Source organism: Mobula hypostoma, chromosome 7, assembly GCF_963921235.1.
Source record: "Mobula hypostoma chromosome 7, sMobHyp1.1, whole genome shotgun sequence".
In the NCBI taxonomy this organism is placed as follows: Eukaryota; Metazoa; Chordata; class Chondrichthyes; order Myliobatiformes; family Myliobatidae; genus Mobula; species Mobula hypostoma.
In genome coordinates, this window is record NC_086103.1 from 162,481,986 (window position 1) to 162,504,492 (window position 22,507).

A 22,507-nucleotide genomic window follows, 5' to 3' on the forward strand; every position below is an offset into this window, starting at 1 on the left:
GCAGGATTTTTAATGGCATTTCTCGCCACCTCCTTAATTGTGTGTATGGGGCAGAGAGGTGGGGAGGGATCCTGGTGATTGGGACCCCAAGTTGGGTCAGCGTACTTGAAATTTGTTTTGTCACGAGTTGTCCACGGCTTTGCTTGTGTCTGAAGGAGAGTTCTCCCTGACCCTGAAAGGAATGCTCTATTTGAGCCTTTGACGTTAATAAAATCTGAAGGGGAACGGTGACCATCGTGTAATTTTTGTCAGATGTAAATTTGGGGTACATTAATGCACACAAAACACAAAATACTCTGCAGATGCTGGGGTCAAAGCAACACGCACAACACGCTGGAGGAACTCAGCAGGTCGGGCAGCATCTGTGGAAACGATCAGTCAATGTTTTGGGCCGAGACCCTTCGTCAGGACTGAAGAGGGAAGGGGCAGAGGCCCTATAAAGAAGGTGGGGGGAGGGTGGGAAGGAGAAGGCTGGTAGGTTCCAGGTGAAAAACCAGTAAGGGGAAAGATAAAGGGGTGGGGGAGGAGAGGCAGGGAGGTGATAGGCAGGAAGAAGGAATAGGGGAAAACACAATGGGTAGTAGAAGGAGGCGGAACCATGAGGGAGGTGATAGGCAGCTGGGGGAGGGGGCAGAGTGACATAGGGATAGGGAAAGGGAGGGGGAGGGAATTACCGGAAATTGGAGAATTCAGTGTTCATGCCCAGGGGCTGGAGACTACCCAGACGATATATGAGGTGTTGCTCCTCCAACCTGAGTTTAGCCTCATCATGGCAGTAGAGGAGGCCATGTATGGACATATCTGAATGGGAGTGGGAAGCAGAGTTGAAGTGGGTGGCAACACGGGAGATCCTGTCTGTTGTGGCGGACGGAGTTTTTCACCTGGCACCTACCTGCCTTCTCCCTCCCACCCTCCCCCCACCTTCTTTATAGGGCCCCTGCCCCCTCCCTCTTCAGTCCCCTGCCCCCTCCCTCTTCAGTCCCCTGCCCCCTCCCTCTTCAGTCCTGACAAAGGGTCTCGGCCTGAAATGTTGACTGTTCGTTTCCACGGATGCTGCCCGACCTGCTGAGTTCCTCCAGCGTGTTGTGAGTGTTGGATGCACACAAAACACTGCTGAGGCATATACAGTTCTCACACCAAGCTCTCCATACAACTGGCATTAACTCACGCAAAGAAGTTTGTAAAGTGATTATTGTGTTAATGCATTTTCATCTGCACAATGCATGCTTTTTTGACACAAAATAATCTGCAGATTAGATTAGATTAGATTATGAAGATACGCAGTCCCCTTTTATTGTCATTTAGTAATGCATGCATTAAGAAATGATACAATATTTCCTCCGGTGTGATATCACAAAACACAGGACAGACCAAGACTGAAAAAACTAACAAAACCACATAATCATAACATATAGTTACAACAGTGCAACAATACCATAACTTGATGAAGAAGTCCATGAGCACAGTAAAAAGTTCAAAGTCTCTCAAATGTCCCACATCTCACACAGACGGGAGAAGGAAGAAAAACTCTCCCTGCCATGCCCGACCATAATCCGTCTCTGAGTCATCTGAAAACTTGGAGCCTCCGAATCAGCTCTGCAATACAGAGTACTGAGCGCCATCTCTGTCCGATTGATTCGACCTCAATCTTGGTCGCCAACAGTAGGCAAACTGGGGATTTTGAGGCCTTCCCTCTGGAAGATTCCCGACCACGCAGTAACGACAGCAGCGCATGAGCGTTTCAGAAATTTCTCCAGATGTTCCTCTGTGCTTTCACGTCCATCTCCATCATATCAGAATTGTCCACGGCCCCTATTTAACAGATACAATATCATTTTTCACCAGAGGGCTGCGCACATGCGGTGCGCTGCTCTCTCTCCTCACGCCTCTCTCCTCTGCCCCTTCGCTCTACAGTCCTGACGAAGGGTTCTGGCAGGAAACGTTGACCGATCTTTTCCACGGATTCTGCCCGACCCGCTGAGTTCCTCCAGCGTGTTGTGAGTGTTGCATGCTTTTTTGAATGTGGTGCAGATGTTACTCTTGATAAAGGTTTTTTTAAAACTTCAGTCTTAAGTGCCAAGATTACTAGACCCACCAATTTGAATTCTTTATTTCTGCCCCAATCACAATCCCAAAAAGATAGGTTTCAATCAATAGTACCATTTTTCATTGTGTTCCAATACATCCACCAATTAAGATAATGAAGTATTACAGCCATCATTTGTTCCATAAAGATTTAAAGACTGTACCATGGTACCTATACCCCAGGTAATGATTAATTTCTCCATGACACTTCAATATGATCCTAGAGAGCCAAATCTCAATCCTAACTGGTTTAAATTTTAACTGTTGGAGATCACTTGTTAAATTGTTGGACATTTCACTGAAAATGATATTGAAAACCATAAATTTAGTTCAAGTTGTCATTATCCAAGGCACTAAAGCAAAGCCCAACTGCATCTGAAGCTACTGCTCAACATAAAGAGACAATCCACTCAGTGGCTATTTTATTATATGCACCTATACATCTTCTCGTTAATGCAAATATTTAATGAGCTAATCATGTGGTAGCAAGTCAGTGCATGGAAGCATGGTCCAGAGGTTCAGTTGCTGTTCAGACCAAACATCAGAATGGGGAAGAAATGTGATCTAAGTGACTGACTGTGAAATGATTGTTGGTGCCAGATGGGTTGGTTTAAGTATCTCAGAAATTGCTGATCTCCTGGGATTTCCACGCACAATTAAAGATTAAAGAGAATGGTGTGAAAAAACCCCCCACAAAAAATCCAGTGAGTGGCAGTTCTGTGGGCAAAAACACCTTGTTAATGAGGATGGTCGGAGAAGAGTGGCCAGACTAGTTCAAGCAGACAGGAAGGCGACAGTAACTGATATAACCACATATTACAACAGTGGTGTGCAGAAGAGCATCTCCGAATGTACAACACATCGAATCATGAAGTAGATGAGCTCCAGGATCAGAAGACCATGAGCATACACTCAGTGGCCATTTTATTAGGTCCAGGAGGAAGCTAACAAAAAGGCCACTGAATGTATTAAAACTGCCACACATTTGACACCAGAGAAACTCTTATCAGGAACCCAAATACTGGAAGCTGGTGGAAACTGGAACAGCAACAATCTGCAGGAGGAATTCAACGGGCTGGACAGTGTCTGTGGGGGGGGGGGGTGGAAGGAATTGATGACCAGTCCTGATGGGGGGTTTTGACCCAGACATCAGTCTACTGAGTTTCCCAGCAGATGGTTTGTTGCAGGCTCCAGGTATACTGAGCAAGTCGAACATTATCCGTGCAAAGAAAGTTAGAGTCGGTGTTCTAGGTGGATGATCTCTTATCAGAATTGAGAGGAGATAAAATCAGATCGCTGTCGGTACTCAGTGGGTCAGGCAGCATCTATGAAGGGAAATAGACAGTTGATGCTTGGGGTTGAGACTCTTCATCTGGTCTATCTGTCCATTCGTTCAGTCAAGGTGAAGGTTTATGACCTGAATTACTGACTGGGGTTCCTCTCCACAGATACTGTTTGATTTGCAGAGTCCTCCAGCAGTTGGGCTTTTCTTCCACGTTCCAATATCTTCAGTCTCTCGAATCTCCAGAAATATGTTTTATGTTGCAGAGAATTAGGGAGGGTGGACAGAATAATGGGAATGTCTATGATAGAGACACTGAAATAATGGATCTGCCATGACACTTGCTTATGGATCCTTGGGCGGTGGAGATTTGGAGGATTCTGAGACTGGGAGCTCTGAAGGCAAGTTCTCCAGAAGAAATGAGGACTGTGAGTGTCTAGAAGACAATGACTTCATGTCTGTGGTGGGGTCATTTGGCCATGAGGAAGCTCGCGCTGATTTGAGTGTACTCTATATGACATTGACTGTTGTATTTATTATAAATTACTATTATTGCACATTTAGATGGAGATGCAACACAGAGATTTTTACTCCTCATGTATGTGAAGGATATAAGAAATGAAGTGGATTCAATTCGATTCAATTCACAGGCAGCTGTGTCGGCCAAGTCACTGGGGTATCTTTAAGGCAGAGGTTGATAGATTCTTGACTGATCAGGGCATGAAGGGATATGGGGAGAAGGCAGGAGACTGGGGCTGCGAGGGAAATGGATTAGACATGGCGATGTGGCTCCTATGTCTTACAGTCTTCTGGAAGTGAGTCTAGAAGGCATTGAGTCCTTCTGGGAGCAAAGTCTTTCTGTCACCCATGTCACTTGGTTTCACTTTTGATGGCACTTAAGCCCTGCTGAGCATCCTTAGTGATTCAGGTTTGGTCCAGAATTGCCACTTCGCATGCGAGATGGATTTCCGGAGGTTGTACTTTCCGGAGAAGGCAGGGAAGTGGAGAGGACTCCAGAATGAATGTTCTTGACAGCTGAGTGCTTTGCTGCCAATAGAGGGAGTGAAGAAACTGAGGATGCACAAGAGGACAGAGTTGGAGGCACAGTGTGTTCTGGAACTGGAGGAGGTTGGAAGTAGGGAGGGATGAGGCCATGAAGGACAGGATGAGCATTTGAAATTTGTGATGTAGGTGGCCAGGTAGCAAGAATATGAATGAATGGGGTTCAGAGGAAATGAGTATATAAAGTGAGACTCAGGGCATCAAAGGGTATGGAGTGAAAGTAGGGGAGTGGGATGACCGGATGAAGTGGATCAGCCCATGTTTGAATGGCAGAGCAGACTGGATGGGCTAAATGGCCTACTTCTGCTTCTATATCTTATGGTCTTATGATTGTAGAGATTGGAAGATGCTCTGCTCAGTCAGGGAGCACTGAAATATTCAAGGTTCAAATAAATTTCAAAGTTCAAAATAAATTTATTATCAATGCATGTATATGTCATCATTTACTACCCTGAGATTCATTTTCTTGTTTGCATTCCTGAGGGGAAAAAAAATGAAATATTTAAATTTCAAAGTATGAGAAGTATGCATGAGGGTTCTAGTAAAAGATGAACTGAAGCAGGGGCAGTAGACAACGGAGGAGATGAGTGGTCTTTTTATTAGATATTGCATCAGGTATTCACCTGCAGATCAAAACTAAAGCTGAGAGTTGACTAAACTGACTAAACTCATGGGTACGAGAGTCAAACATAAAAGCTCTGGTCTCCGCAATATTTAATGTGAGGAATCTTCTCATTTAGTAGTGCTCTCAGGATACAATGTGAAAATGAAAGAGTGTGTGTGTGTGTGTGTGTGTGTGGGGTGGCATTCAAACAAAGGCAAAAACCTGTTAAATGTAGGTAAAGTATTTAGCAGAATGAAGGTGGCTTCGAGAGAAAGTGCCAATGCAATGTTGTGTTCCATATTTTATGATCCTGTTGAATTGAAGTCAAAGTGAAATTTATTATCAGAGTCCATACATGTCACCACATACAACCCTGAGATTCCTTTGCCTGTGGGCACACTCTGCAAGCCTATAGAACCGTAACTGTCAACAGGATCAATAAACAACAAACTGTGCAGTCACTGGAATATGTAGCATCAGTGCATGAGCACTTCATTTAAATAAATCCTCCGTTTTTGGATAACACTACACAGCATGGACAAGGGTAGGGAATACCTTTAAAAGGGACAAATCTTCTGCATCAAACTTTGGAAAAAAATGGTCCTTCGCAGTTTGCCTATCACTGAATTTTGTGGTGGTGTTGTATGCGTGACTTCCCTGACTTCGGACATTTATTTTGCAAGTTCTACAATGATTTGTTCAGTCAAGCCGATCATCAGACTGTAAAACTATGTTAAGAAGTCAGCGACTCTACTCCTTCTTTAATTTCTGTTTGCATATATTGTGAATGAATTTTTGTTTAGCCTGAAAGAATTTAATCTGGTTTGATGATACAGCGCTTTTTAAAAAAAAGTGACAAGGAGTTGAAAAAGAAAGATGTATTCAATGCCTAACATGATTTCCAACATCATGTTATTTGGAGAACGGTTAACAGTCAGTCTTATAGTTTGCTTTTGCAGTCGTGTAAAAAGGAAGAGGTTTTGATCATGGTGACATTTACAGGCCTCATCCAGCACATCCTTAAGTTTAAGCAACATACATCAAAGTTGCTGGTGAACGCAGCAGGCCAAGCAGCATCTATAGGAAGAGGCGCAGTCGACGTTTCAGGCCGAGACCCTTGGTCAGGACTAACTAAAGGAAGAGTGAGTAAGGGATTTGAAAGCTGGAGGGGGAGGGGGAGATGCAAAATGATAGGAGAAGACAGGAGGGGGAGGGATAGAGCCGAGAGCTGGACAGGTGATAGGCAAAAGGGGATACGAGAGGATCATGGGACAGGAGGCCTAGGGAGAAAGACGGGGGGGGGGGTGACCCAGAGGATGGGCAAGAGGTATATTCAGAGGGACAGAGGGAGAAAAAGTAGAGTGAGAGAAAGAATGTGTGCATAAAAATGAGTAACAGATGGGGTACGAGGGGGAGGTGGGGCCTTAGCGGAAGTTAGAGAAGTCGATGTTCATGCCATCAGGTTGGAGGCTACCCAGACGGAATATAAGGTGTTGTTCCTCCAACCTGAGTGTGGCTTCATCTTTACAGTAGAGGAGGCCATGGATAGACATGTCAGAATGGGAATGGGATGTGGAATTAAAATGTGTGGCCACTGGGAGATCCTGCTTTCTCTGGCGGACAGAGCGTAGATGTTCAGCAAAGCGGTCTCCCAGTCTGCGTCGGGTCTCACCAGTATATAAAAGGCCACATCGGGAGCACCGGACGCAGTATATCACCCCAGTCGACTCACAGGTGAAGTGATGCCTCACCTGGAAGGACTGTTTGGGGCCCTGAATGGTGGTAAGGGAGGAAGTGTAAGGGTATGTGTAGCACTTGTTCCGCTTACACGGATAAGTGCCAGGAGGGAGATCAGTGGGGAGGGATGGGGGGGACGAATGGACAAGGGAGTTGTGTAGGGAGCGATCCCTGCGGAATGCAGAGAGAGGGGGGGAGGGAAAGATGTGCTTAGTGGTGGGATCCCGTTGGAGGTGGCGGAAGTTACGGAGAATAATATGTTGGACCCGGAGGCTGGTGGGGTGGTAGGTGAGGACCAGGGGAACCCTATTCCTAGTGGGGTGGTGGGAGGATGGAGTGAGAGCAGATGTACGTGAAATGGGGGAGATGCGTTTAAGAGCAGAGTTGATAGTGGAGGAAGGGAAGCCCCTTTCTTTAAAAAATGAAGACATCTCCCTCGTCCTAGAATGAAAAGCCTCATCCTGAGAGCAGATGCGGCGGAGACAGAGGAATTGCGAGAAGGGGATGGCGTTTTTGCAAGAGACAGGGTGAGAAGAGGAATAGTCCAGATAGCTGTGAGAGTCAGTAGGCTTATAGTAGACATCAGTGGATAAGCTGTCTCCAGAGACAGAGACAGAAAGATCTAGAAAGGGGAGGGAGGTGTCGGAAATGGACCAGGTAAACTTGAGGGCAGGGTGAAAGTTGGAGGCAAAGTTAATAAAGTCAACGAGTTCTGCATGCGTGCAGGAAGCAGCGCCAATGCAGTCGTCCTTAAATTTTGCTGGTTGTTAACACAAACAACACACTTCACTATATGTTGCAACGTATACATGATAAATAAATAAATCTGAAGAGGAAATCATCCTTAAATGGAAACTCTTTTCTGCTATATCATGAGATAGATGAAGTGATGAGAAGATCAAACCAGGAGAATTGCCGGTAGCCAGAAATGGCATATCACTTGTAGTGGAAAAGTTAAAGGTTATTTATAAGGAAGCTGTAAGAGGGAAAGGTGCGAGTAGTTGTCGCAGGAGATAGATTCAGGGCCGGCAATAACAGACATTGGTAATGGACAGCAACAAACAATCTGCTGGAGGAAGTCACTGAGCCAAGCTGGATCTGTTGGTAGGGGAGTGGGGTGAGGAGATGGGAGGACTTCTAAGTGGAAGACGGGATACATTAGTAGCACTGCAGGGGCCCAAGAACAGGCAGAGAAGGGGAGATAATAGACCCTGAGCAGGCAGATAGGATTAGTTACATTTGGCATCACGGTCGGCATAAGCAGATGGGCCGAAGGGCCTGATGCTGTGTCTGAGTGGTCTCTGTTCTGTGTAGGTGGGCGGTGGAATCTGGGGAGAGTTAGGATGAAGGGAGAATAAAATGGGATCAGTGTAACCTCAGTATAACTGGGTTTTTGTGATGGTGCTCACAGACTTGGTGGATCTGTGACTTTGTGACACTGACCCTGGGCCGACACGTCAGTAATTTACTTTTTTCTCACTCTCCCTTCCCCCTATCCCCCCTCCACCCCCCACCCCCTCCCTCTGCCCTTTCCACCCTCCACCCCCTCTCTGCCCTCCACTCCCCTGTGTTCATGACAGTGCCAACCTTAGTGTGCTGTCAATATTTCATGTCTAAATCCTGAAGACCACAGGTGCTGCTCCAGCAATTTGCTTGTTGCACCAGATTCCACCAGACTCTTTCAGGTACTGAGATCTGGAGTACAAACTGGCAGAAATCACCACCCACTTTCTCATTCTGACTTCTGTCTCCTTCCTTTCCAGTCCTGATGAAGGGCCTCGGCCCGAAGCATCAGCTGATTATTCCACCCCATAGGTACAGCCTGACCTGCTGAGCTCCTCCAGAATCTTGTGTGTGTGTTACTCTGGATTTGTAGCATCTGCAGAATCTCATGTGTTTATGCTCTCTAGTGTCTCCATTGGTAATGGTGATGGAGGAAGACACAGCAGTGTAAGGAGAGAAATAGTGCAAAACTTGGAAAGAACTTCACTGAAAATTCAGGACAGGGATGAAAAAAAAGTAGAACTGATATACACATAAAAGAGACATTAGGACTTGAGGCTTGGAGAGCTGGTTAAGTTCTGTAATTTGATGTAAGTGATACGTGAACTTTATCAAAAACTCATTTGGCAAATTTAATTGAGTAATAATTGTCTAAATTCCATTCTGAACCCTTGCCTTTTCCCCTCTCTGCTCACCTGACTGCTCCCCAGTCCCAGTTTCCTCCACTTGTTCTACAACGGTTGCTATGTGCAAAAGGCAGGCCTGAGGCCTTTTCTACCCAGTGCACTGCTTTGTGTCTCACCACGACAGAACCCTGCCAGCAAGGGATCAGCAGGGGTCACAAAACCTGAACTAAGCCCCAACAAAGCCCAGCCAATGCCTTCCAAACACCTGTGCCATACTGCTTTGAAACAACACCACAGAAAATACACACTCTGCCCCTTGGGCGTGCCCACCAGGGAATATCATCACAGCTAATATAAGCTGGTCTCAACTATTCCCTTGTGTTGCTTACCCATAAAACCTCACATATATATATCCATCGCTCTCTCTTTCTATATAATCTGGCTTTTATCGCCCTCGGGCAGAGAATTCCAAAGATTCAGTATGCTCTGAGAAAATAAATTTCTACACTCCTCAATTTTAAATGACTGGCCCCTAAACTTCTGATGTTCCCTTGTCTGTGATTCCCCGACTGTTGAAAACATCTTAAAAATCTACCCAAAATATCCCCTTTAGGATCTTGTGTCTGAACAGAGTCATCTCTCATTCTTCCAAACTCCAAGGAAAACAAGAGCAAGCTGTTTACCCTCTCTTGAGGTGCAATCCTCTCATCTCAAATACTAGCTTGGTCTGTCTCCTCTGGACTGATTCCAATGCTGCTTTTAATTTTTTTAGGCACTCTATAAGTTCCAGCCCAAGTAAATCAAAGTAAAATCTAAATAATTTAGAACAACATATTAAATAACCTCATCAAATCTAATTCCAGACATGGCAAAACAAAATGGCTCTGTTAATTTTTAAGGGAGTTTTAATTTGTATCCAGGCCGGTGTTGGACAGAAAGATGGGTGAAGAGTCTGGCTGTAATTGCTTTGCTGTAAAGATCCTGTTGTGATTTACGATCCTGTCTGTGCTATACTGTGAATTAAGGTATATTTGAATAAATCTTACTGCTTCTAGCTTGGCGCCTCAAAGCCTAAACATATAGCTGAGAAATAAAGGAAGCTTGGAATGAGTGAGTGGATATTCATTTGTACATCTCTACAGAGAGCAGAGAGAGTGGTCAGAATTGCTCAGAGGCCAGTGTTGATTCATACGCCTAGAATATACCATTTAATTTTCATTGGGGAGAAAATAAATTATTAACCATGTTTGATATTAGTCATTGACAGTTTGCGATGTTTAGTAGACACAGTGAATAGGAACCATTCTGAGACTGTCCCCTATAAGACAAGGGAGATTGATTTCTTTGAGTTGAATATGAAAAGGAATTCCCTACCCCCACTCTGGCGGGTGTTGGCCACGTGTGATGATTCTGCACCCGTACTGACTGGGGTTGTTCAGCAGCCGCATATTATTATTGGAGTACAGGGGAGAGAGCTTCATTGTCCTCAGTTGTGCTTTCCCGAACCCAATTATTCTTTAATGGTGGTACTGAGCATCGAAAATGGAAAGTGCTTCATACTGATCAAAGAGCTGTAGGACAGTCGAAGCAAAATCTTTATCTGGAATCAATTTTTGCACCCAAACGATATATTGAATTGATCTAATTAAACTGTTTTACATTTGCATTAATACAAAATTTCACATGTAATATTTTTCAATACCATTTAATTTGAGCCATGTTAATAAATGGATCAGACATTTACTTGCATCAACAGCACATATTGTTTGCGTCATTTTAAATTGAACAAAGACCCTTAAAACCATCCACAGTTCTTACTAAATGTCTAATTTACATATATATAGTCAATTAAAAAGAAAACACCAGAGACACATGGCCAATAACGGTGCCTTTCATCATATGTGCAATTAATATGGGCAAAACGTTTATGATTTGAATTTTTTAATTACACACTTTTGTAGCTTCTTCCAGGGCTAATTGTTCAATTAAACGACGCCTTGTAGTTTATCGAAATAAAATATTTGGTAGGTTTTCACTCGAGTAAGCAATGCTAAAATTGTTTAAAGCCATCCAGTCCTCCATCCATGTGTACTAATATGCAGCCTGTTATATTTTAAAGTACTCCTTTGTGTTGTTTTGCGGTCACCATTTGACAGAGGTTCAGTTGGATGGGTATCTCCCGCTTTCCTTTATTTTTGCGGTGTAATTGAATGAAAAAATTGCCGTCATCTGTGGAAATGAAGAATAATTGCGATTCCTGAATGAATTTCATTGCCGTAAGATGACAACCTGAAAACACTAATTGAAAATGCTGAACGTGGTTGTCAATGCTACGAACTGGAAGGAAGCAGCTTGTCCGTACGAGAGGTCCTTTGGGAGCTTGAATGATCTGGTGCAATCTGGATTTTCAGAAAAGAGACTAACTAATTAGGCCATGGTAACCAAGAGCTTTATCTGTCCAACGAGAGAACTACTTGTGCTTAGTTGGAACTTTACAGTTGTTGCTGCTGAGGTCTCTTTGCGTTGCATGTCAATGCAAAGAGACAGACAGCACTGCTCTGGCAGTCCCGGGTAACAGCAAACTTAATCTAAGAATTCAGGTCAGAAACGTCCTGTTTCTTAGCAACGCTGGGATAGTAATGGTTTTCCTTCCGACGGGATCATGCAGCAGCAGGAACGGGATCATTTGGCGCGGGGCTTCAGGCGTTGTAAGCTGCACACGCTGTCAGGGGCAGCTTTGTCCCGCTCCGCCGCTGAGGAATCGTGTGAGGAGCTTAACCGCGCACGGGCTCTTTTCACGTTGGAGGAACATTGTAGTTGTTACTTTGGAGCGTTATCGAGGGCTGAACGCTGATCCGTACTCTGTTCCTTTTCAGATGGGGAGCATGTGAGGAGGTTTTCAGACCAAAAAGGATCGCGCCTCGCGCGGCATTTGGACCCAATCAAAGTAAACCATTTAGAATCTGGTAAGGGATAAAATGATTATTTATCTAATGCACTCGCAGCTAATTTATTTGGCATAGATGTGCTCCATTCAGTGATTTGGAAACATGCCGTTGTTGAACGGTCCTGTAGTCCGACAGCTAAAGCTAATCTGTAGTGGCGTTTATACTACAAGTTATTTTTTTGCTTACTATGGTGGCGAATGTTTCCTATTTCCAAAATGCGAAGGTTTGACAAGTCCAGAGGAACAAAGAAACTAGCAATAATCACATACTATCATTCCATACTACAATGGACAAACCAGTGGCTCTTTCCAGCTTTAATTAAAACTTGTCTGACTACTGGAAGTACTTGACTAACGGAGCACAATACATTGTACTCCTGATTTGTATTAACACATTTCCGTGCTTCATATTGTTACTTTCTCCCTGATCTCTGGAGCTCAAAATTTTGCTCCTGGTTTGTATACATGGGTAAATCGTTGTGAGACTATCAGATGCGTTAAGCAGTATTAACATTGTAAACTTTATTCATGAGTGAAACATTTTTTAAAATCGCATAATCAACTCGCTACTAAAAAAAACTCTCGAGTATTTAAATTATGAGATATAGCAAAGCATTTTTAAAATACAAAAGATTCCAGAATGGGATTTCTAAAAAAAAACTGGATGTTCTAGAGGAGGTTTATAAGAATGATCCCAGGGATGAATGGTTACCACGTATGGGGAGTGTTTGATGACTGTACTTGCTGGAGTTTGGAAGAATGGGGGTGGGGCGGGGGCGGAATCTCATTCGGACCTATCGAATATTGAAAGGCCTAGATAGAGTGGATGTGGGGAAGATGCTCCCTATAATTGGTGAGTCTAGGACCAGAGGGCATGGCCTCAGAGTAGAAGGTTGTTCCTTTAGAAAAGAGATGAAGAGGAATTTCTTTAACGAAATAGTGGTGAACCTGTAGGTGTGGAATTCATTGCTGCAGGCTGCTGTGGAGACCAAGTCATTGGATGTATTTAAGGCAGAGGTTGATAGGTTTTTGATTAGTCAGGGTGTGAAAGATTACGGGAGAAGGCAGGAGAATGGGTTTGAGAAGGAAATAGATCTGCCATGATGAAATGGTGGAGCAGACTCAATGGGCTGAATGGCCTAATTGTGCTCCCATCAATCATGGACTAGATGGTCTTGAAACACAGAACCTTTTGGGCTTGGAAAGTGAACATTCTCGCAAGCAAACCACAGCCGACGTGCAGATAATGAGCAAGTCAGAGGAGTTGTTCCTTATAAAGGGTAATAACAATTGGTATGCAAACATGAGGAATTCTGCAGATGCTGGAAATTCAAGCAACTTTGATGTGGATAACAATTGGTATGTTTCTTTGACAGGGCATGGGAAAGTACACAAGAAATATTCCTAGGCAGCAAAAGCAACGTTGCAAAGATTACAATTCTGTGAGAAACTAGAACAAAAAGATAGTTAAAGGACAATAAAAGTTAAGCTAATTTTTAAAAAAACTAAAAGGCAATCTCAATGTCCGAAATGTTCCTCGCCACTTGGTTCAGGAACAGTTCTTATCCTTCAACCATCAGGCTTCTGAACCAGAGTGGATAACTTCACTCTCCTCAATTCTGAACTGATTTTACAGCCTACTTTCAAGCTCTCCACAACTCGCATTCTCAGAATTATTTAATTTTATTTGCACGTTTGTTGCCTTTTGCACCTTGTTTGTCGGTGTTTGTGTGTAGTTTTTAACTGATTCTGTTGTGCTTCTGTATTTTACTGTGAATGCCTGCAGGGAAATGAATGTCAGGGCTGTGTATGGTGGCATATATGTTGTTTGGTAATAAGTTTATTTTGAATTTTGAGGGAGCCTGTTCTAGAAACTCCATTTGCCCTTTGCAAAGCAAATGTGTCCCCATTCCACACCTCAGCTTGAACCCTTTGCATGGGGAGTGGAGGTATGCAAGATGGAAAGCATGACAGTCCACTCAAGTCATCTTGGAGATGATGCCAACCTGTGATTAGGCAATGCAAAATGAGGTACACTGGGGGCAGGAAAATACCACCGGGGCACAGAGGTGAAACTGCTCGCTAAGGCTTTGCCAAAAACATAATGTGTATCAGGGAAAATTTACACATTCTTACAGTAAAATTTATGATTGTATAATGATGAAATTTGTAATTTTGTCAAGTAAGTAATCATGCAAATTTTTGTTGTACTCTTTTATAAATAGAAGCATAGATCGAATGGACAGATTTTTTTTCTCAGGATGGAAATGTCTAATATGAGGGAGCATAATTTTAAGGTGGTTGGAGGAAAGTGTGGGGGGGTGGAATGTCAGAGGGTCAGAGGTAAGTTTTTGTTATGCAAGAGAGTGGTGGGTGCATGGATCACCCTGCCAGGGTGGTGGTAGAGGCAGATACAGTAGGGACATTTAAGAAACTGTTGGATAGGCACATGGATGATAGAAAAATGTAGAACCATGTAGGAGGGAAGGGTGAGATTGATCTTTAGAGTAGGTTAAAAGTTCATGGGCCAAAGGGCCTGTACTGTGCAGTAACATTCTGTGTTCTAACACACCAAGTATGCTTAATCACGATTTTCAAGTGCCAGTCGAGAGACTTGAGAGTCATAATATGGGCTGTTGCTCAGTAAGCTGCAATAGGAATCCTGCACTGTTGGAAGTGCATTCTTTCTCTCATTGAGTCTCTCTGTCTCTGTTTGCTCCCTTCCCTGCTCTTCATCTCCCAGTCGACCTTGCACTTTATTTACCTGCACAACACTTTCTCCATAGGTGCTACACGGTATGCTGTGTTCTGCATCCTGTTTTCTTTTGACTGCCTCTATGTCTTTGTGTACGGCATGATTAGCTTAAAGAGATTCGCTTTATCTGTCACATGTACAGTGAAACATATAAAATGCATACAGTACATTGAAATGCATCGTTTTACATCAACAACCAACATATTCCGAGGATGAGCTGGAATTAGCCCACGAGTGTCGCCATGCTTCCAGTGCCAACTTAGTATGCCCACATCTCACTAACCTAACCAGTACATCTTTGAAAGGTGGGGGGAATCCCACACAGTCATGGGTAGAACATGCAGCCTCCTTAAAGATGGCAGCGGGAATTGAACCTGGATCGATGGCACTGTAGAGTACTTTGTGAACTACCACCTGCTACATTACCATTCCGACCACTCCGTGGGCATACTGTGCCTAGGTGGAATACGAACAAGTTTTTTCACTGAAAATTTTCCTCCCACTTTATTCTGGCTTCTGCACCTTTCCTTTCCAGACCTGATGAAGTGTCTTTGCATGAAACGGCGACTGTTTATTTGCCTCTGACCTGCTGAGTTCCTCCAGCATTCTCTGTGCGTTGTCTTTGTCATTGTTTCTTGGTGTACATGATAATAAAAAAGCTTGCGTTACCAGTGTTCCTCAAATGGGACTAAAAGATCTTTCAAAGGAAACTAGGACAGCCATCTCTGTTTCCTGGGTAGTATTTACTCCACCATCAACAGTCTGTCACTACGTAAATGAAGATTTATTGTCGTTATTCACCATACTCTTTATTGAAACCTGCTATGTGCTGAATTATGAAAATGTGAAATTTAAAACACAGAAGGACATTCAATCATGTTCATTCTGGCCAAGAGTAGAGTTTGGGATAGCTCTAGAGTGAGGATTTGTAGTCTCAGTTTATTGCTTTTCCTCTATAAGCAACAGAACCACATCAACAAATTTCAGTTCTATGGCATTATACGTAGTTAAGGAGCTTGAAAAATTAGTTAGAAACTATAGCACACCGTGCTTCGTTGCTGGCAAGAGCGTGGGATACATATAATTTATTGAGACATGGTGTGGAGTGGGCCCTTCCAGCCCTTCTGGCTGTGCTGCCCAGCAACTCCTAATTTACAATTTACGATGACCAATTAACCTACCAACCGTTATGTCTTTGGAATGTGGGAGGAAACCGGAGAATCCAGAGGAAACCCACGTGGTCACAGGGAGAACGTGCAAACTCGTTACAGACAGTTGAACCCGGGTTGCTGGTACTATAAAGCGTTGTGCTGACCACTACACTACCATGCCGCCTACCTACCATATTCAGGCCTTGTGATTCCTCCACTGTCAGAAATGCTGGATTCATTAATATATCTCCTTATTTTGACCATGACACCATAAGATATAGGAGCAGAATTAGGCCATTTGGCCCATCAAGTCTGCTCCACCATTTCATCATAGCTGATCACCTTTCCCCAAGCCCCGGTTTCCTGCTTTTTCCCCGTATCCTGTCTTGTCCTAATCAATCAGGAATTTATCAACCTCTGCCTTAAATATACCCAAACACTTGGCCTCCACAGCTGTCTGTGGCAACGAATTCCACAAATTCACCACTCTCTAGCTAAAGAAATTCCTCCTTATCTCTGTTCTAAATGGGCTTCCTTCTATTCTGAGGTTACGTCCTCTGGTTTTGGTTATTGTTTTACATTCTTGCTCCTTATTGTCAATGTCTGTCTCTTCCCTTCCAATGAAACCCAAACAAATTAACCGTTCAAACTTTGTATAAGTGTTCTATCTCCATAATCAGTGCTGGCTTTTTGGCCTGTCTTCCTCCGCCTTTTGGCATCTGTAGAAGATATTGGGGTTTTCCATGTTTATTTGGGCAGCACTGTAGCCTAGCAGATAGCGTGATGCTATTACGGCTCGGGACGTCAAAGTTCGGAGCTCAATCTCGGCGGCCTCTGTAGGGTGTTTGTACTATGGAGTGCTTGGGTTTCTTCTGGTTGCTCTAGTTTCCTCTCCCAGTCCAAATACGTACCAGTTGGTAGGTTAATTGGGCATTGTAAATTGTTCAGTGATCAGGAGCTTGTCGGGGGTTACTGGGTGGTACGGCTTGAACGGCCGGAAGGGCTTATTCTGAGCTGTAGCCCTAAATAAATGAATAAATGTATGTGCATTACCTACATCAGAGCAACGGCTGGAACTCAAGGAGTTGCTAACTGTAAATAGATTCCGTACATCCAGCCAGTACATTTTGCTTGGGTGACAATGGCCAATACCAGAGTGCTTTTGCTGAAGGTGAGTGCATGAAAGGTTAAAGGAGATGTCAGAGGTAGGTTTTTTACACAGAGAGCAGTGTGTGCCAGCGATAGATTGCAGCGAGGGCTGATAGAGACTGATGCATTGAGGATGCTTAAGAGATTTGTAGATAGGCATGTGGATGTAAGAAAAACAGCAGGATATAGGCTGTATAGGCGGGAAGGATTAGACCAATTGCAGAGTAGGTTTATATCGGACGGCTTAACATTGTCGGCTGAAGGGTCCATATAGTGCTGTACTGTTCAATCTCCGATCTTGATGCCAAGACGTGTAGAAATGTAAATATTCCTGTTAAACATAAGTAGCAGCAACTTTATGAGCTGCATTTTTGGTGTACAGATCAGATTGGTTTTACAATCATGATAAATGTGTCACCTATGGACAAATAACGTGATAACATGCCCAGTGAGACTGAAGAATCATACAGATTCTGAATGGGAAGTATACGTTTAATTATTTAATACAAAACTTTTGGACAGAAATAGCAGGAAAATAAAGACAAAATTATAAGAAGATAAAGGAAGATAAAAATAAAGAGCATCTCAAAGTTTGTACTTTTTTAAATTTAGAAATGCAGCAATCATTAAAGTCTGAAGAATGAGATTGTATTTGGTAAAAGTTGATTTCCAGTGCTAAGGCAATTGGCTATAATTTACACAAAAGATACTGCAGCTGCTGGAAAACCAAAGTAACAAATCCAAAATGCTGGAGGAACTCAGCAGGTTGGGAGAGCATCTATAGAAAAAAATTAACAGTTGACATTTCAGGCCAAGACCCTTCATTAGGACTGGAAAGGAAGGGGGAAGAAGCCAGATTAAGATTAAGATGGTTGGGGAAGGCGTATAAACTAGAAGGTGACAGGTGATGTCAGGTGAAGGGGAAAGTATGTGGGTGGGAGGGGGGCGGATGGAGTGAGAAGCTGGAAGATGATAGGTAGAAAAGGTAAAGGGCTGAAGAAAGAATTTGAAGGAGAGGAGAGTGGACCATGGGCATGAAAAATTGACTTTTTATTCCTTTCCATAGATGCTGCCTGACTTGCTGATTTCCTCCAGCATTTTGTATGACTATAATTAAGATGTGTCATAGTATTAAAAGAAAATTTTAGACCGGAATGGATCATAGAAACATAGAAAATCTACAGCACATTACAGGCCTTTCACCCATATTGTTGTGTCGACCATGTAACCTACTCTAGAAGCTGCCTAGAAATTCGCTACCACATAGGCCTCTATTTTTCTAAGCTCCGCGTACCTACCTAAGAGCCCCTTAAAAGACCCCCTTGTATCTGCCTCTACCACCTTTGCTGGCAGTGCATTCCACACACCCACTACTCCCTGTGTGGAAGAACTTACCTCTGACCTCCCCCTTGTACCTACTTCCAAGCACCTTAAAACTGTGCCCCCTTGTGTTACCCATTTCAACCCTGGGGAAAAAGCCTCTGGCTATCCACACAATCAGTGCCTCTCATCATCTTACGTATCTCTATCAGGTCACCTCTCATCCTCTGTCCAAGGAGAAGAGACCAAGTTCATTCAACCTATTCTCATAAGGCATGCTCCCCAATCCAGGCAAAACCTTTGTAAATCTCTTCTGTACTCTCTCTATAGTATCCACATCCTTCTTGTAATGAGGTGACCAGAACTGAACAGTCCCAGAAGTTTAAGATGTTTTTAGTGAACATACTGCTGGGTGTGTATCACAGCAGAGAAATGCTGTTAAATCAGAGCCCCTGAAGGAGCAGGGCGCTTTCAGACTGCAATTTCCTGGAGTCACCAGAAGACTAGTGTCTTTATTGAGAGAGAATGATGACTTTGCTAATCTAACAGCAATGTCTGAGCCTCTGCTTAGTCTGCTTTTAAGTATACACACACTCTAACATGGTCTCTTCTTCTTCCATGGGGATAATTTCCTCTAATTATTAACATGGATTTAGTTGGGAGATTTCCCTTGACGGATGTTAGTAATAAGCAGTTCTTAAAGAGTGTAATTACTGTTTGAACAGAAATTGTAATCAAAGGAAATGTCACTGCCATGTTTGCAGTGTTATTAAAACTTTAAAAATCCAAAGGAACTCTTCCCCCCCCCCCATTCCCTTATTAATCCACCTTATTCCATATCAACTGTTAAAGGGATTATTTTCCCAGTGGGATGGAAAGAGATTACTCCTAAAATGGCCAAATCTCTTTTCCTCTGCTTAAAGGTTAAGAGGTGGGGCAAAGTTTGTAATGCTAAACGAAAGGAGATGCTTTTAAAGCACTTGTTTTGCTTTCGTTACGGTCAGGGAAATAAAAACGAAAAATGTAATTTGCAAGGAACAATGAGTTAAAAGCTGCTGAGGTCAACATCAGTATACCACAGCAGCTATGTACCATGTGGATCCAGAGCAGACAAACGAGAAGGGAATTGTGCAAGTGCTTAGGCTAGAGGTTGGAGAATAAGAATGAGACAGCAGCTAGGGTCCTGCTCGGACATTTTTTCTGATTCCGTCAAGTCGGGTCGTTAATGACCAGCTTACCTGTTCTTAATTGGGCAGGCTGGGACGGGGTTGGGTGAAGATCTAGGTCTGGATCAGAGGCCTTGTCACTGTGCTGGGACAACGATCAGTGCAGGAACGTGCCCTTTGGCCCATCAAGTCCATGCTCCCATTCTGGCCACCTATGCTACCTCATATGCCTGCCTATGATGTTGGGATGGGTGGTACCAAACATGCAACATATTTATGCACTGGTTTTGGCAAAGACCCAGTTCACTGCTGCATATTTACATCTTTTGTATCCTAGCAGTCCCCCATGATGGTCATGCCCAGATGAAATTGGTTTAATTCCTCTTCTCTTGGAATATATGGTGTACATCAGAAGTAAAAAAAATGCGTCAGAAACCCTCCAGGAATGTCTAACCATGTTGAAGTTGGGCCTTATCTTCTAAGTGGAACATAGGCCTTCGATGACCTCCCATCTTTATCACCCTAAGAAATCGATGGCATGGTTGGCATGCTTCTGCAATCCATTTTGCAGGGGGCTAGCCTGTACAATTTCACCAGGACCCTATTGGCCGACCTTACCTGTTTCCACATCTCACGACGGGTACGTAGGGTTGGACTTTCGAGAGGCAGCACTAGAACCCCAGGTTCAATGAGCGCTGTCTGAGTGGAGTTTTCATGTTCTCCTTGTGACTGTGTGAGTTTATATTTGGATGTTCGGCTTTCCTCTCTCCCAAAGGTGTGCAAGGTGTTGGCTTAATTGCCTCTGTTAATTGTTCCTAGTGTAGTGGTGGGATCTGGGGGAAGTTACTTGGAATGGAGGTGAATCAATGGGATTTGTGTTGGACTGGTGTCAATGGATGTCTGACGGTCAGGGTCTACTTTGTTGCATGATTGCCATTTTTCGGTTAGAATTAAAATCATAATGTAGTTTCACTCTGGGATATATAGAGCACCGAAATAAGCAAGAGCTATATAATCCATAAACACGAGATTCTGCAGATGCTGGAAATCCAGAGCAACACACAAAATGCTAGACAGATCAGGCAGCATCTAAGGAGAGTATTAAGCAGCTGATGTTTCAGGCTGAGACCCTTCATCAAGACCTATGCAACCTGATTTCTAGGCCACTGTAGTCTGGGGGAGTCAGAGGAGTGGCAGGGAGCAATGTTCCTCTCATTTGTAATGACTTGTGTGTGCAAAAATCTTGTACTGTGCAATTTCTTTTGTCCAGTGACAACAACATGTGCGCACTGAATTGTATCTAGAGGTATTCATATTAATAGCTAGCAAAACACTGTCAATAAGAACTTTGATCTCCTCTGGGTTTGATCGTTTTTGCTCTCATTCATCTAAACTCTCACAAAACATATTTAGCAGGCCTGTGGCAGGTAATGAAAGATTTTCTCGCCGGAGGCTTGACACATGTGATTTGCCTGCTAAATGATGCTTTTAAAAAGTCAAGTTTCCGAATATCATTTCATTTCTTCCCACTTGCAAATTCTCCAGCAACTTTTGCATCTCGGCAGTACATTCAGGTGACATCAGTTTCTGTAATGTACATAAATATTTCTCATGGCTGCATGTTCCTGACCTCATGAGCTTTCCGTGTAGGAGGTTGTACTGGTTCATTAAGCCAATATGCTTTAAATGAATTAGCAGTTCTTTTGTGCTTCATGCCCTTTCCTTCTTTGGAATTCCACGGAGTGAATCAATAATTTCTTCAATCAAAACAGTATAAATAAGCCAGTTCTAAAATTCGCAGACAAATCATTGCAAATGCCATTTTGTCAACACCGTCTGCATTAGAAACCAGAAAAGGAAATGTGATTGTGTATGATCGTGAAATATACTTAACATGCCAATGAGGTAGAGGGTGACAACACTTTGTGTGCAGTTTAAGTTCCTTTGTGTGCTAGTAGCAAAAGATGTATGTGTGTGTACACGCGCTCTCCTTAGAGGGAACGTTAACAGGGAGCCTGCCGTAACAGCAGGAATATGGCTAGGTGGGAGAAGGATAGACAGTGTTCCATGGGGTTGGAATTTAAAGAAGAAAGGAGCATAATTGGCTCAAACTGAAAGTTGCCTCTGCAAGTTGTTGCTCAAAACAGAAACATATTGTTTAGCTTTGTTAATCAGTTATTTGATAATTTAATTCTTATTGTACATATTGATATGTTGACTTGATTACTTTAATGTATTTTTTTGTTGATTTTCTATAATAATTAATAAAAAAAGATTTAAAAATGAAAATGAAACAGGGCTCTATCTGTGGATTGGAGTCCACTTCTCCCAAATCTTGGAGGAGTCTGTAAACTGCAGAAAAAAGGTGCAGTTTGTGAATAAGTGGGTGTAAAGAGTAAAACAGTTTGGATGAAATGAGAAGGAATATGCATAATAGCAGATGTGGAAGGCAGAATTACTGCCCTTCTTCTGTACATGCGAAAAAACAGACAAAAAGGATGGTATCTAGAGTGCCTTCCCTTGATTTTAAACCAAGTCAAACATGCAATCATTGTAGAAACCTCAGTACAAATTAAAATTAGATGGACTATATTAATTCAATCTAAATCAATTAAACAAGAGAGTTTGTGTCTAGCTTGGGTTACATTATTTAAAGACACCATTCTGATGACTCAGCAGCCAGCTCTGGGATCCGATCTTTGCATGAAGGTCTCTGCTCTCATGGCTGTCATGGGATCAGTGCGAAGTCTCCAGTGGATGTAAAAAATCTTCCCATTTCTACACTAATTAGATTTAATAGACAATCTTGCTCAAAGAGGCATGAAGTCATCAGCAAATTATAAAGAAACATCTCACAATTCAAATTAATTATATATTCTATAATTCTCCATTGCGTGCTGTTGTTTGTACAGCGCACCTTTGTAGCAAAATCTTTACAAATAAATGAATCGTGGATGTAGTGGCAGAAGGCACAATAATTTATTACTGTACAATGAGTGCATTCATATAGGTATCTACTGAATGAAAATAAAGTACTGCAGATGCTGGAATTCTGAATTAAAATGGGAACTAATGGAAACAGTCAGCATGTGTGGAAAGTGACACCAACTTAATGTCTCA

General features: G+C 43.0%; 1 protein-coding gene across 7 annotated transcripts in view; it reads left to right on the forward strand.

The window, feature by feature from the left end:
* Window positions 1-22,507, forward strand: part of LOC134349718 (CRACD-like protein) — a 207,782-nt gene that overhangs the window by 46,675 nt on the left and 138,600 nt on the right. For 4 of the 7 annotated variants that reach the window (XM_063054466.1, XM_063054467.1, XM_063054464.1 and 1 more), the window contains one exon: window positions 11,776-11,865. The exons of 1 other annotated variant lie outside the window; for it this stretch is intronic. In XM_063054466.1, coding sequence (XP_062910536.1) covers window positions 11,776-11,865 — 90 coding nt within the window. Of the gene's footprint in view, window positions 1-11,416; window positions 11,500-11,571; window positions 11,663-11,775; window positions 11,866-22,507 lie in introns of those variants that run through there. 2 more of the 7 variants (XM_063054468.1, XM_063054469.1) reach the window with 2 other exon arrangements.